Source organism: Balaenoptera ricei, chromosome 9, assembly GCF_028023285.1.
Source record: "Balaenoptera ricei isolate mBalRic1 chromosome 9, mBalRic1.hap2, whole genome shotgun sequence".
Taxonomy (NCBI): domain Eukaryota; kingdom Metazoa; phylum Chordata; class Mammalia; order Artiodactyla; family Balaenopteridae; genus Balaenoptera; species Balaenoptera ricei.
In genome coordinates this window covers 12198373-12212942 of record NC_082647.1, presented here as the reverse complement: position 1 = coordinate 12212942, position 14570 = coordinate 12198373, and the positions used below count along the sequence as shown (strand labels likewise).

Genomic DNA, 14570 nt, shown 5'->3' with positions numbered 1-14570 from the left:
GGGCCGGGAAGACCACACTGCAGAGAAGGATGCGCAAGGAGAGCAGGAAGGACTTTATTGGAAGGTAGGAGGTGTCTTCCCCCCCGAGGCGGTACCCATCCCCTCATTACACCTTTCCCCAGCCTCCTCCGCCGTCTGCAGCTGTGACACCGGGGTGGAGACCGGTGCCCGAGGCAGCAAGCCTTTCTTAAAGTGCTTTGCTCAGACACTGCAGCCGCCAGGGTGGGTGAAGCTGGGTCCTTCTTCGCGCTGGGCCCTGTGCTTACCGTGAGGCGTGGGCCTGCTCCTTGGTTTCCCTTTATTGTGTTCTACCCTCTGGACCTGGCCGATGAGAGGTCTAGGCTTTGTTTCTTGATGCTGCCGGGCACCAAGGTGGGCGGAGGCACTCAGATCTGGTACTCCCAACCCTCCCCGTCCTCCAGAGCCCCTGTTCACCGTCCCCCTCCGCTCTCTCCTCCGGGTCGCTTCCCGCAGCCTCCCCCAATTCATGCTGCCGCGGGAAGTACTTCGAGACACCGAGGGGGCAGGAAGGGACAGGTGGGGGCCGAAGGGGCCGCCCAGCCACCGTCCTTCCATGTCATCTTCGGAGCCTGGGTTGCAGAAGGCCTGCGCGTAGCACCGGACGCGCTGCCGGTTGAGATCCCGTCTGTCTTCCACCCTGGGGGGAAGGAGGAGTTGATGGAAAGGCTGACCCTGGACCAGCCCTTGTCTCCTGGCCCCGCCCAACCCTACTGTTGGTGCCCTTTTCCCTTGTCCGCAGCCCGAGTGGGCACAGGGGCTGGCAGGCCTCGGGAAGCAGCACAGAGCCGAGTCCAGCAGCTCTGGGGATGCTTTCAGGGCCCAGGAACCTAGCAGGCCCCCTTCTCCCAGCGAGGCCTGACGCCTAGGGAGCACACAGGCCTGCACAGGGCCCCTGGGGGCAGGAGGTTGATCAGAGGGGCGCCAGCCCCCGCTGTCACTCACCGCAGGAACCAACGGTCCCCCAGCCCGAACTTGCGCCCGCAGATCCCGGAGCGAGGCCACAGGCAGCGAGGCAGCTTCTTTTCCAGCATCACTGTGGTGGCCACGACCTGCGTGTGGGGACAGAAGAGGATGAAATCAGAGGCTGGGTGCGGACCAGGAGAGGAGAGGACGCCAGGCAGAGGGACAACAGTTGAGCAACATCTGGGAAACTCATGGTTTCCCAGAGGTGACAACACCCCTGGGCTGGGGAGGGCAGCGTCAGCTTTGTCAGCCCTCTTCTGCGGGACACAGTGGATGGGCCTTGAGCCTTACAGCACTTCACCCGTGACCTGACATCCAGGCCAGGCTGGTCCTGCAGCAGGTGGGGAGACCTTGCCCCAAGGAGACAGGAAGGAGGGCGGAGCAAAGAGAAAGGGTCCGCAGGGCTACAGAATATTTTGACCCTACAGATGTAAAGGCCACTTAGAAACACAGACGTCCTGCAGAGAAATCTCATATCATCAATACATTCGCAGGGAAGAAAATATTTTCATCAGCAAACCCTGTTTAGCCAGATTAGGGGGTTTTTTTAACTCCATTTTCTACACAACACAGTTAGATGCCATCCAATTTGAGGGATTTCCATTTATTTTGCTGAAATTATTTTTGTTGAGATAAATTATTTTGTATTTTTAAATGATGATGTGATCCAATTCGTTCTTTTGTCCCCATCACAATTATCTGACTGAAGATAGTTTCTGCTGTATAGGGAGTTTGTGTGGCATTATTTTTAACAGGTCCAATTTTTCTGGGTCAAATTTTGAAGGCTTAAATATTGCCAGAAAGATGTGATACTCCAGCAGCTTTTTTATTCAGTAACAACAAAATTTACTGAAGGCTGTGGTAGCCACTACTAAGCGTCATTTCTTGTTGATTATTCTAGAAAAGACAGATTTGACTTTTTGAGAAAACTGTGAGGAATTCTTTCCAGCTATTCCAGTACTGCTCAGTTGTATTGCTAATCCAGTTCTGTACACTTTGCATAACCTTTTGTACTGTGCGCTAACCGTCCAAACCTATGGTAGGGACAAAAATATCCGGCCTCTGAGTTTGGCCCCGCCCTTGGCAGGAAGGGAATGACTTGCACGAACGCTCCCCGCCACCAGGGGGCTCACCTGGGCCCTCCAGATCTCATCCCGCTCGTGGGCTACACGCCAGTGCGTGTCACCCATCATAGCGATGAGGAGGTTGAGCATGAGCAGAGCGGCGATGACGGCGAAGGCAGCATAGGTGACGCTGTACATGAAGGGCAGGTCCACGCTGTAGCTGGCAGGGCCATCGATGATGGTGAGGAACAGCTCGAAGGTGCTGAACAGCGCCATGGGGTAATTGTAGAAATGGCCCAGCTCGTTAGGGTCCTCTGTCTGGAAGATGATAAAGAAGGCTGCTCCGCCCCAGGGGGTGAGAGTTAGTTACATGTGAATAAACCATAGCCAGCTCTTTGCTGCCCATTTCAGTGCTGTTTTCCTTCCTCTCCAATGTCACCAGCCCAGCCCTGTCTCACTCTGCACTTTGGGTTCTTTCATTCCCTAAGTTTCCATATGGCTCACCCTCCTGATCCCAAGAGCCACCGCCCCCTAACACTCCCGAGGGACAGCCCGTCCTTAGATCCTACGGCCTCCTCTTACCTCTGCCTACCTTCCCACCTTCTCCACCCCCACCCCCGCCAATTTTATCCAGAGGTATTCTGTGCTGTCTGTCTAGCCCAGGGCGGGGCTGTCCTCCAGCCCAGGGCCCCCATCTCAGATGATGTACCTGAGGCAAAGCCCAGGATGACCACAGCCATCAGCCAGCAGAATCTCATCAGATCGCCAAAAATCATCTAGACGGAGGGGAGGGAAGGGAGGACAGCTCCACATCAATCCCTTGAGCAAATGCCCCTTCCAGCCTCTAAGAGGTCTAACCCTGAGAAGTCTTAACAGCTCCACCCCTCTCGCATAGGGTTGGCAAACTGGCCTGCTGGCCAAATCCACTTGGTCAGTTTCGGTTGGCCCTTGAACAAGAATTTTATATGTTTAAAGGATTGAAAAAAATTTAAAAGGAGGAAGAGAAAAAAAGAAGAAAATCAAACAGACTATATGTGGCTCTCCAAGCCTGAGACCTCTGTTAATCTGGCCCTTTACAGAAATATTTGCAGCCCCTGCTCTAGGACCTTTCTCTAGAAAGCTTGGGAGGCGGCACGGACCTTCTGGATCATGACGGTGAAGGGGCCCAGCATCTGGAATCCTCGCGCAAAGTACATGACGTTGCACCAGCCCAGCACCAGGGCGAAGGACATGGGCACCACCTCCCCGTTGGTGTTGGTGAGCCTCATCACCATGGTCACCAGCACCATGCAGGCATAGGTGATGCTGGTGGGAGAGCAGGGAGGGGGTGATGAGAGGGAGACTGGGATGATCCTGGGGATCCAAGAGCAAGGGGGTGATGGCAATGGTGCCCACACACTCAGGTTCAACCTCCGTAAGCTCGACACACAGGGTCACACACACATCAGAGAGGGGCCTCTGGAACTGGGGTTCTCCAGAGGTCAGGGATCCGGGGAGTAAAACTGGAGCCTTGGTGAGGAAAGGGACGGGGGTGAGAGGAAGGAGGCTTACAAGAGGACGTGGAACGGTCCTCCAAGGATGGTCTGTCCAAAGAAGCGAGTGACCCCCACGCGGAAGATGTCTGGAATCTGGAGAGAGGCCAGGAAGACACAAAGGCCCTGTAGACTGAGGCTCGGGCTGGATCCCCGCGGCAGACAGCCTCATCTCCGGATCCCGACCACACCACACCTCTATGAGCAGAATGATCACAGCTCCAAAGACGGACACCAGCTCCCCCACCAGTCGGAGGTGATCCTCGGGGGTCACATAGGCCTCCTGAGGGGAGAGACATGGTCAGAGGACTCGGGGCTTCCCTGCCTGCCCCTGGGTACAAGTCAGCGTCTCTTGTCTAGGGTCACAAACCAGTCAGATTCTTTTTAACCTGTTTGGCGCTCTCAAACTCTGCTCTTAGAGCATCGGTGTGTTTCTGTGTGCATGTATTTTGAATTTGTGCCTATGTATTTGAGACTTAAGTGAGGGAGAAATGTGGGTGGTAAGACGGGAACGTGACACACGTCTAAGAAAGGGCAGGGAGCTGGATCCCGCCTGAAGCTCTGCTGCTCCTAGGGTGTCACCTGAAGTAGCTTCTGCTGTAGGAGGGTGTTGTCCCGGGGGCCAGTTTGGTTGTCGGTCCTGGGATTGAGGGGGCGGTAGACACAGCACGTGGTAAAGCAGACCATGTACAGCAGGTATATGGCAGCCAGCATACAGAAGTATGGCCACCCATATCTCTTCCACTTGAGGTTCACCAGCTCCTTCACTGGCGTCTGGTCCAGGATCTGGCGAGCCTGCAGCAGAACAAGAAGAGAGCAAGCAGCTCAGAGACCCCGACTCCCGTCCCCCGTTGCCCCCTCCCCTGAAGGCCACACCCCCTCCTGCCCCCTCCCCGTACCGCGTACCTCCCGCTTCTTGGAGGTGACGGTAAGCTCCAGCAGGGATTGCTGCCCCCCTGAGTCGTCGATCTCCGTGAGGTCGTACAGAGTGGAGGTCAGCGGCCCGTCTATCCACTGGATGTGCTTCCGCTTTTGCATCAGGTTTTGGAACATCTAAGGTTGGGGGCGGAGGGCAGGTGAGTGAGGCGGAGCAAGCAGAGGGGACTGTTACAGGGTGTGGCTGGGAAGCTTGCCCAGAGCACAGCACCCCCGAAAGGGTGCTCGCTGTTCACTCAGGGACCACAGCCTTGCAAGCAAAAGAACCCATCTTCATGCCATCCTCTTCCCCCGTAACTCCCTCTAGAGCTTGGAAACGGGAGGTGAGAGGATGCAGGGCTGCTGCTTGTGGGCTGAAAGGACAGGAGGACGTGGGCATTTCAAACCACTCCAGGGTGGGATCTAGACCCTGTAAGTCCCCAACAACTCAAGGGAGAGAAAGTGGGCAAGAAAGAGAGGCAGGGACTGCAAGAGAAATTCCAATTGAAGCTGAAAACGGGCCTCAGCATCGGGGATAGCTGGTGACATCTATTTCCTCAAAGGGCCAGAAACGTAAGATGAAGGTCAGGAGAAGGACACGGTGGGATTGGGGGAGGGTCCCTCACCGTGGTGTTGCCCTCCACTCCAGCCAGCTTGAAGGGGGTGAGGCCCTGGTGATTGGGCACGAGGTCCAGGGACTGCAGGTGGTCCCCACGCCCGTCGTAGGACAGCAGCAGGTTGTACATCTGGCAGGCGAAGGTTTTGTTGGGCTGCAGGACGAGGATGTGCAGCACGGTGTTTCCTGGGGGAGGACGCGGGCTGTCACGCGGCCACGGGGACGAGTCCCTGATGCTCCCCATGACCCCCCCCCCCCACACCCCGGGTGGACCTGAGGGCTGTCCCGGCCCCTCCTGAGCAACCCAGCTCCCCCTCCAGCCCGGCTCTCACCCAGGGAGTCCTGGGCCCGGATGTCAGCGCCGTGCTCAATGAGCAGCCTCACGATCTCCTCGCTGCCCACGCACGCCGCAAAGGACAAAGGGTGCTCCCCTGGGGATGCAGAGGGCCCCGCGGCTTGAGAGTGCAGGCTGGGATGGGCGGTCTCTCCAGGGGACTGCCTCTCCCTCCCCACCTCTCAGCTCTGGGCCTGGGGACACTTGTCAGAGGCGGGACGGTGCAGAGGGCGGACCCCCCCCCCCCCCCAGCTTCCGCAGGCATGGAGCCTCGTCAGGCTGCCCTCCCTCTGCTCTTGGCCCCTCCGCGTCCTCCCAGCCCTGGCCCTGGCTCTCACCAAAGGAGATGAGATTGTGAGGACCGGGGCAGAAATTGGAGCCTGTAACTCTTGCAGACACGTTGGCCCCATGGGCGAGCAGGGCTTTCACCAAGTTCACGTTCTGGTTCATGACGGCCATGTGCAGTGCCGTCTGACCTGGACAAGAGAGCTCTTGTCATGGGGTCTGTCACCAGGATCCTGCAGGGGGTCCCTCCCATATCTCCACAGGGTCCTCTTCACCAGGGCAGCCTTTCGCGGGGAGGATGGGGCGGGGGTTTGCTGGGCCTGGCAGGGTTCCCAGGGGATCCAGCTGCTGCCTGCCTCTTCCCACTCTAGGCCTTTCCATCTCAGGGGTTGGTGCTCGAATGAGCTGCACTGAGGAGGCTGAGGAAGAAGGGACATGAAGAGGGGGATAAAGGGGAGGGGGGCTCGCATTCCCTCTTGGTTTCCCCAAATTATCCGCCACCAAGACTGACCTGAAACATTGAGCTGGTCGCTCCTCCCTCCATCCCGAGCCCCTTGGCCTCTCACCTTCATACAGCTCAGAGGTAATGGGCTCGTTGACCAGCTCCGGGACAGCCTCCATCAGTGCGATGGCAGCCTCCAGGTTGTCATAGAGGGCCGCCACGTGCAGTGCCGTCTCCCCCAGGGCTCCTGACATCGACAGAAAGAGTCACGTGGCTTTGCTGGAGCAGGGGAATGGGGACCGGAGAGGTTTGGGGGCCCACAGCAGAAGGTCCTGGGGCTATACTGGCAGGAGGCTGGGGGAGGGGGAGCCGTGTGCACAGGGCTGACCCGGGAGCAGATGCTCCTTACCTTTCTGGTGGACATCGCAGGCTTCATACTTGAGCAGCTTGCTGAGAGCCTGGACATCGTTCTCTTTGGCAGCTGTGAGGAGAGGAGACTCCCAGATCCTACAAGGGAGGGGAGCACGTCCGCTTGTGGAGCAAGGTCTATCATACCCCTCAGTGGCAACGAATTCCAAGGGTCTTCATCCAGAGAGGTGGGGCCGTTGTGGGGGGGAAAGCGCTGCCTGATCTCTCTTTCTCTGACCCCTTAGTTAACCCAAAGCAACTTTTTCCCCTGTTAGCTTGTGTGGGAGAATGTCAGGAACTGCTTTCCTTTCCCCTGGGTGCTGTGACCAGGGTGTGTGTGTGTGTGATCTGTGCACCTGGGGTATAGAGGGAGGAGTTTCAGTTAAAATGCTCATTCACCTCCTGACCTACTGACCTCTGGAGGAACCCTGTTTTAGCTTCACTCAAAGTCTTGAGATTACTCTCCAAGATAAGCTTTGTTTTCACGGGCTAAGGGTACAAGAATTCCTTCCTCATATTTGTGGAGGAGGCCGACATGTGGAGGCTGGCAGCTTTTCCTCCTGTTGTGTCACGCTCCCCTTTTTAGACCTCAGCAAAGCCCTTTCATTCTGCCACTTTCCTTCCTACAACAGCATATTTGGGGGTCAATCAAAAAGCAACCGTGGGTCCTTTTTTTCCTTCTGGCCCCTACATCAGATTATAGTCTCTCCCTACTTCCTATCTGCTTCTCACTTGTTTTAGGCAAAGAATCATCTTCTTTGGCTTTCCAGTTTTACACCTACAATGAACTAAAAAACCTTTTGTAATAGCAAAACTTACCCCAACTAAGATACATGGGGTCCCTTTTATTTAATTTTCTCTCCTGGCCCAGAACCACTTGGTCTTTCTATGGGAGTGAATGAAATAACACTATTTATCCATAGATGGCCAGTTATGTGAACAGGAGCTCATACACCGAAGAACCCATAGTAGCAGGAAATCGACTCCAGGAGCTGGGGGTGAGTGGGTGCTCAGGACAGGAGGAAAGAGCACGACACGTGCATCTCCCTGAATGCTGGCCCCAGCTCCCCGCATCAGGCCACGGAGGCGGCCACCTGTCAGTTCAACATCTCTCTCCGTTCAGCCCCTGCCCCCTCATTCCTGCTTATGTTCATTAATCCACGTCCTCATTCTCTAGGCCAGGATTAGCAAAATATTCTCTTTCCCTACACCCTGTTTACCCCAATCCATTCTTCTGGAGGCTGCCAAGATACTCTCTCTAAACGGCAAATGCAACCACAGTTCACAAAAGTCTGATGGGTCCTTAAACACCCAGGAGAAGAAACTCAAAAATCCTCTACAGCCTTTGTGCAACTCCTTTTCCATGCTCTCTTCCTCTCGTTGGCCCTACACCCAGCATTTCAGCCTCACCACCCCAGGGCACACCATCCTCCCCATTCCTGGGCTATAACTCAACTCTCCTTCCACCTGGACTCTATTCCCCCACCCCGCCCTATTCGCTCTCTATTCTGTGCTCGCGAGGCCTGGGAATATGCCCAGCGTATGGCAGACACTCACTGCCACCATCTGTAGAAGGAGTGAATTGTAGCAATGCCAGAAGGTGGTTTGGCTTTACTGCCCTTCCTTATTATCTCCATCAGGCCACCCCCTAAGCCAATCTTAGGCAAACGTATAATCTAAGTAAAAAATAGTATGCTTGGTATGCGCACACAGCTGCAAAACAAGTTTGTTACACCTTCCACCACCCCCCACCCCCTCCACCATCACCACTACCTTTCCCAACAATTTATCCAAAGCCCCCCTTTATAGATGTTGTAAAGCAAGCAGTATTCCCCAACACACACACACACACACACACACACACACACACACAGAGCAGGAAGTTTTCCACCCTCTCCTCTGGCCTTACTTTCATTTTAGCATTTTCACTGTGTTCTGTGATTAGCATCTGTCTCTTCCTCTACACTAGGGACCCTTGAGGTCAGAGATCAGCCACTTTCTCATCTTTGTAAATTTTCTCTGCCCCCCTCCAATCAGCTTCTAGTTTTGTGCCCCATTTTGACTAAAGTTTAATGGCAAAGCTAGAAATAAGTCCAAGGGGGCTTCTGACCCAAGTGCAGAGTCTCCTCCCTGCTTCCTAAGACATGAGGGGGGAGGCTAGTCAGTGGCAGCCCCAAAGATGTCCCTCTTGGTTCTGACACATCTCTGATGCCCATTAATGTCTCTCACAAACCTCCAGTTCATATGTGTTCTGTTTCTGGCCTCTGATGACTGCCCTTCTGGCCTGGGAAGGGCAGGGAGCTACTGTTTGAATGGGGCTTGCCAGATTTACCAAATAAAAACATGAGGATGCTCAGTTAGAGGTGAATTTTAGATACACAGAAAATAAGTTTTTAATATAAGTATGTCTCATGCAATATGGGGGACACACTTATACTAACAACTTATTTGTTATCTGAAATTCAAATTCAACTCTGTCTTGTATTTTATCTGGAAGCCCCAATCAGGTTTATGGAGACCTGGCCTTCTTTGGGTGGCAGACTCCAGAATCCAGCAAAAACGGAGGGCAGTGTCTGAATGGTTCCCAGCGAAGCAGGCAGAGGCATGATTTGCAATAGCATCACAGGGCCACAAGGGGGCAGCCGAGAAAGCCCTTGCTCGCATTCTTGGCAATAAGGCAGATCCCGCCCCCCTCCAACCACCTGCCTACCCTTGTGCCCTATAAAAAAGGCACAAGATCAGACCCATCCAAAGATTCTTGTGCCTGGGAAATTAGTTTCTTCCAAAGCAACCCAGCACAGACGTTTAGATCTGCAGCAAAATCTACACATCTTCACCAGACACCTCCCTACGGCAGGAAGAAGAGACGATATTGCCAAAATGTCTTCTGATTTTAATGGTTAAATTATACTCACTCCCTCCCAGGGGAGAGTTTCACTTTATTTAGTAGAATACTTAACATTACTACCAGAATCTCTTACTTACAAACAGTGATTTAGAGCAGTGGTCCTTAACCAGCGGTGATCCCCTGCCGCCTCCCAAGGAATTTGGCAAGGTCTGGAGACAGTTTTGGTTGTCATGACTGCAGGAAGGGGTGCTACTGGCATCTAGCGGGCAGAGGGCAGGGATGGTGCTAAGCTTCTTACACAAGGCAGCCTCCCGTAACAGAGAATTGTCTGCCCAACATGTCAAAAGTGCCAAGGTAGAGAAACCCTGACCTTGAGGTATAATTATTCATAATCTTTTTAGGAAAGTTATTTTTCACATTAAATAGAGTAAGAAATTCCCTCTGTGTGTTTTCTTACAAATCATTAAATACTCAACTAAGAAAAAAAAGGTGACGCCTTTCAAGCACCCACTGATTAAGTATTTAATAAAAGACTTAATAAAAGAAATTAGAGACCAGATCTGAAATTATAACGATATGAAAGGTGTTTCTGGAATTTAGAATGTCTTATTTTGCTTGACAATTATAAAATTGAACGGTATGGTTCAATAATGGACTGGTAGAAATGCTACTATAGCACACTTTCTATAGCGTAAATAAATCATTGATCTTCCCTCAGGGCTCCCTCTGGGCCCCAAGGATCTGTCACTCGCCTTCTCTCCCTGTCCCCTCAGCCCGTCCTCTCTGCCTCCATTCTTGTGGATATGTACACGTCTGTGTGTGCACTCACGTGTGGACCTGCACATGTGGGTGCCGTATGCACGAATGAAGTTTTATATTTGGTTGCTGGGAAACAAGGCAGGATCAAGAGTGTCTAGAGAAGAATTCAAATCTGAATTTTAGAGCTAGAAAGTCCCTAGAAACCTAGTCTACTCTGTTCATGTAATAGATGGAGAAAGAAGCCTGAAGTCCCGAGGTGATTTGTCCAAACAAGTCAGAGGCAGCGCTGGGACTCCCAATGGCCATTTCTCTGTCCCTATTCTCTGTGTTAATCAGGATCTGAAGAGGGGTCAGAGGAGGTACAGGGGACTGGATCCACATGTGTGGGTCCCACTGGTTTCTCCAGGAGCCCCTCCCGGAGGAGTGTGCCAACTGGGCAGGGGAGGGCCACACCATCTAGAAGCCCTGAGTCTGGTTCCCTGGGTGGATCCAGCTCTGATAGGAGGAAGCTCACAGCCCCTTGTCACTGGGACTTGCCTTTTGACTTTCCTTACGTCCTTTTTAATCACAACAGTCCCATGGGTTAAACGTGCTTTTTAGCTTCCAAAGCAGCATCTCACGTATTACCACGTTTGCCCTTTACAGCCCCGTGACACAGGCTGAATCATTCTCTCATTTTTCCGCAAAGGAAACCGAGGCAGCCAAGCCAAAGCCTTGCCAGAAGATCAGACAGAGTTTAAGGCAGAATGCTTGGCCAAGAACCTAGCCTCAGGCTCGCTCCGCTCAATTATGTGGTTCTTCTAGTTTTATGGCTCTTCCCAATTTTTCTGGCGGTGGGGGGGAGGTTGGGGAGAGCAGCTGGTGCAGTGACCACAGGTGACGCCAGGAGCAGCCCTGAGTGGGGAGGAGGCGTGCCCTGGCCACTTGGGGCGACCTCCCTCCAGCTCAGGTTCTGGGCAATGGGATGAAGAAGCCAAAGCTCCGAAAAGTGGCTAATTCCAGATTCGGCCGCCTCTCTAGTTGCCAAAACCGCATCCTGCACGTGGTAGATGCACGCTCCTGCAGGGAGCATTGCTGAGGCAGAGAGTCCTAATGTGCTGCAGGGTCCCAGCACTTACTCTTGACAGACACGCCAGTTCACAGATATTAATACAGGGATCTATCTAAACAGAAAAGAACCCCCAGTGTTCCCTGCCTTTTGCCAACTAGTGGGAGGGCGACCATGCCAGCGAGGGGGTCGGGGGAGGCTCAGGTTAGGCAGACAGACCCTGCAAGCTGCTCGGCACACCCCACACCAACCAAAATCAGAGCCTGCACTGCCCTCCTCAAGGGCCCCATGATGCTCGTTCACAGCCTTCTTAGAACACTCGCTAAGCTCACTTTTAACCCAAGTCGATACCTACTGGTGCGTTTTGCCCGTGAGAACGTGAGCTTCTTGAGGGCAGAGAATGTGTCATGCTCATTTCTGCAAACCTAGCTGAGAGTTTTACACTCCATGTCTAGTACATTGCGTCTCAGGGAATAAGACGATGCAAAGCTGAGAGAGATGATGCAGAGGAAATGAGAGAAAGTGACGGTTCAACTTGGATCCCAACAATATCCATTTAAGCAGAGGGAGCGGCGACAAAGACCCAAGAAGAGTCTACCAGAGGAAGAGGAATGCTGGGTTCCCCGTATTCCTGGAGAGACCTGAATGGCTCCCTTCTCGCTGGACCGTGCTCCACCCCCAACCCCACCCAGGGCCCCCCTCTGCTCACTCTGGGTCTGCCTCATTCCCAGGGGGTGGGGGGATGGTAACAGGCCCTTCTCACCTGGCCATGCTCTCCTCACTCACATGGTCAGCTCATGTGTGTCTAGCTGCCCACAAATCTTTCCTTAAGCTGGGTGATGGCACAGCCTTGGACACTCCCCTTCCCGGCACTTTCAGGTCCTTCTGGGGAGTATCCACCCAGAGGGGAATCAATATCCCAGGATCCTGGTGTCCGGGAAGAGGGGGGTCAAAAAACTGTGGAATCAGACAGGGGAGATCAGGAAGGGGGGAGAATCCCTCCAAGTGGTGACATCAGGCCTTCCTAGCCCAGGCCTGCCAGAGGAAAGCCCACCAGAAGTTCCTAAGGAACAGGGGCAGAAAAGACAAGGGAAAGCAGCCGCGGGCTCCAGCCCGGGTCCTTCACTCTGTCTTTGCCACACATAGGCACACAGGGAGCCTCTGCCACCACTTCCAAGCCCCCAGGCCTTTCTGGGCTCCCGCCTGGCTCCCCCAGGCCCCGGGGTCCCGAGAGTGGGAAAGGGATGAATGGAACCAGTGATGGCCCGGTCTCCGACAACAATACCATACTGTTGCCTCAAGATGTCATCGGCCAAACATGTGCTCAGCCCCCACTCTCCCAGGCCTGGGGGGAGAGAGGTGGGCAGCTGGTGTGAGAGCTGGGAAGCCAAAACTCAAAAAAGGAGCACATCTCCAGCGCTGAATCCTTGAGCAAAAGAAGGAAAACCGCAGGGCCTCCAGACAGCCCCCAGCCTCCCCGTCAGCTCAGGCAGACCCCTGCGCTTGGAGATGGAGAAGGACCCTCAGACACAAACACTTTGGACCTTCCCCTTTGAATAGACATAATATCTGCCTTCTTAGGGACCCAGGAAAGTCCCAAGAGGAGGACTTCCTTCTAGCCTGCCAGCCCCTGGGTGGGGAGATCACAGAGACTCTGCAGAAGAAACCACACGCTGGCATGGCCTCAAGCTTTCTCCCTGCCCCTCCTCTCCGGTTCCCAACTCTAAGCTGCCATGGAGGTGGGAGGAGTATCAGACGAGTTTAAGGCAGTTTCCAGGGGCTGGAAGCAACAAGTGAGATTGACTTCGGGCTCAAACTCTAGAGCCTCTCAAATTCCTCAACCTGCATTTGACAGTGAGTTCTAAGCACATCTGGAATTTGGGCCCGTTACCCATGCCCCTCTCCCTCCAGCAGAGGGTAATAAATTTTAGGGCTGGGTTCCAGCTTTGTTGTCTCCATACCAACCCCCCTCTACCTGCCTCAAGAGTCTGACCCAGAGAAGGGCCTGGGTCAATGGCTGATGCAATAAATGCACAGGAATGATGATTAGCAAATTCTGTCTTCTTTTGTGGTTACTAGTGCCTGCAGTTCCCTCTCTGCTCCATTCGTTCACTCATTCATTCCCACATGTGTACATATATGTGCTATGTGTTTCTGTCCAAGAGACTGTTCTAGGGCCAGGGGGTAGAGATATAAAGCACCTCCAGGCTGCAGGTCTATGATGCCATAAGCCTTCCCAGGCCCAGCAAGGTGCCTGGCCTTCCGGGAAGTACTCACAAGAGGCTTCCCTCATTGATTGGATCTCAAAGATAGCAAACACCTGTGTCACCCATGCCAGCCCCCTCCCCTTCCACCTGGCGTCCTGGGGAGCTAGCCCCACAGGCCAAGACCCCTGAGACAAAATGCTCCCAAGGAGTCAGGCCTGGAGGAAGTCTGCCCAGACAGAGGTGCCGAAAAAGGCTTGGGGAGGAGGGGGAGGGGGTGGGGGGCAAGCCTGGGGTGCAGGGGGAGCAGCTTGAGGCTTACCTCTTCTGCTGCAGCAGGTACTCATCATCTCGCCTCCGAGCCCATGACTCCTGTCTCTGGAACCACCTACGGAACTTTCTCCACAGGCAGAGAATGTGCCCCTTCTCCCTGGGCAGCGGCAACCCCATGGAGTGTAGGGCCGGCTTCTTGGGGGGCCTGGGGCCAAGGCCAGACCCCGCCTGGACTCAGCCCTGGGGCCACATCAGCAGCCCCTAGGGCCGGCCCGCCCTCTCCCCTAGAGGTCCCGTCTAGGGCCTCCCAGGTGCACCAGCGGGACACAGAGACCTCCGAGTTTGTTACACTTGGCAGAGCTGGGACTCCCGCCACTGGGGCTTCTCCGGCAGGAGCTCCTCCTGGGAGTAGCAGACACTCCCTCACTCCTCCCAAATTACCTGAGATTTAAAGAGACAGGCCAGCAGGTCTGCCTGCTGTCAGGGACCTGGGTAAACTCCCTCTCCACCTGGGTCACTCCCCCTGCCCCCAGCCAGTGCAGGGAGCGGAGGCCTTCTGAGAGAATGGAGAGGCCTCCTTGGACTTTGGGACACCCAGTGACCTTTTACAGATAGGCCTGGACAGGTCAGTCTAGCCTGAGAGACTCGAGTCAGTGAGGGAGGAAAGGGAGGAATCAGGCAGGGCAGTGGGTTTGAGGGGCCCGTGGTCCCCAGTGAACACACCTTCCCCACAGGGTCTCTTGGGCCTCCCGTCCTGGAGACGTAGCTTTGCTTAATCTCTCGCCTGGCCCAGAATAGGGACATAAATACTGAAAACTCTCACTCCCCTCACCAACTTGTCCTGTAAAGGGCCAGACA

General features: G+C 54.3%; 1 protein-coding gene across 4 annotated transcripts; it reads right to left on the bottom strand.

The window, feature by feature from the left end:
* Positions 1-30: 30 nt before the first annotated feature.
* Positions 31-13997, bottom strand: LOC132371724 (transient receptor potential cation channel subfamily V member 6-like). 4 transcript variants are annotated; one of them, XM_059933185.1, is made up of 15 exons: positions 13762-13997; positions 6582-6679; positions 6297-6419; positions 5784-5921; positions 5444-5542; positions 5122-5297; positions 4487-4633; positions 4163-4375; positions 3777-3863; positions 3600-3676; positions 3188-3353; positions 2758-2824; positions 2118-2386; positions 964-1070; positions 31-658 (listed from the first exon to the last, which is right to left on the bottom strand). In XM_059933185.1, exons 1-15 carry the CDS (start codon positions 13887-13889, stop codon positions 202-204), a joined length of 2352 nt encoding a protein of 783 aa, XP_059789168.1. In that variant the 5' UTR covers positions 13890-13997; the 3' UTR covers positions 31-201. The 4 variants fall into 4 exon arrangements, with proteins under 4 accessions (XP_059789168.1, XP_059789170.1, XP_059789171.1 ...); XM_059933187.1 differs by lacking the exons at positions 6582-6679; positions 13762-13997 and having other exon boundaries at positions 5784-5916; positions 6297-6378; XM_059933188.1 differs by lacking the exons at positions 6297-6419; positions 6582-6679; positions 13762-13997 and adding an exon at positions 6242-6261.
* Positions 13998-14570: the final 573 nt, after the last annotated feature.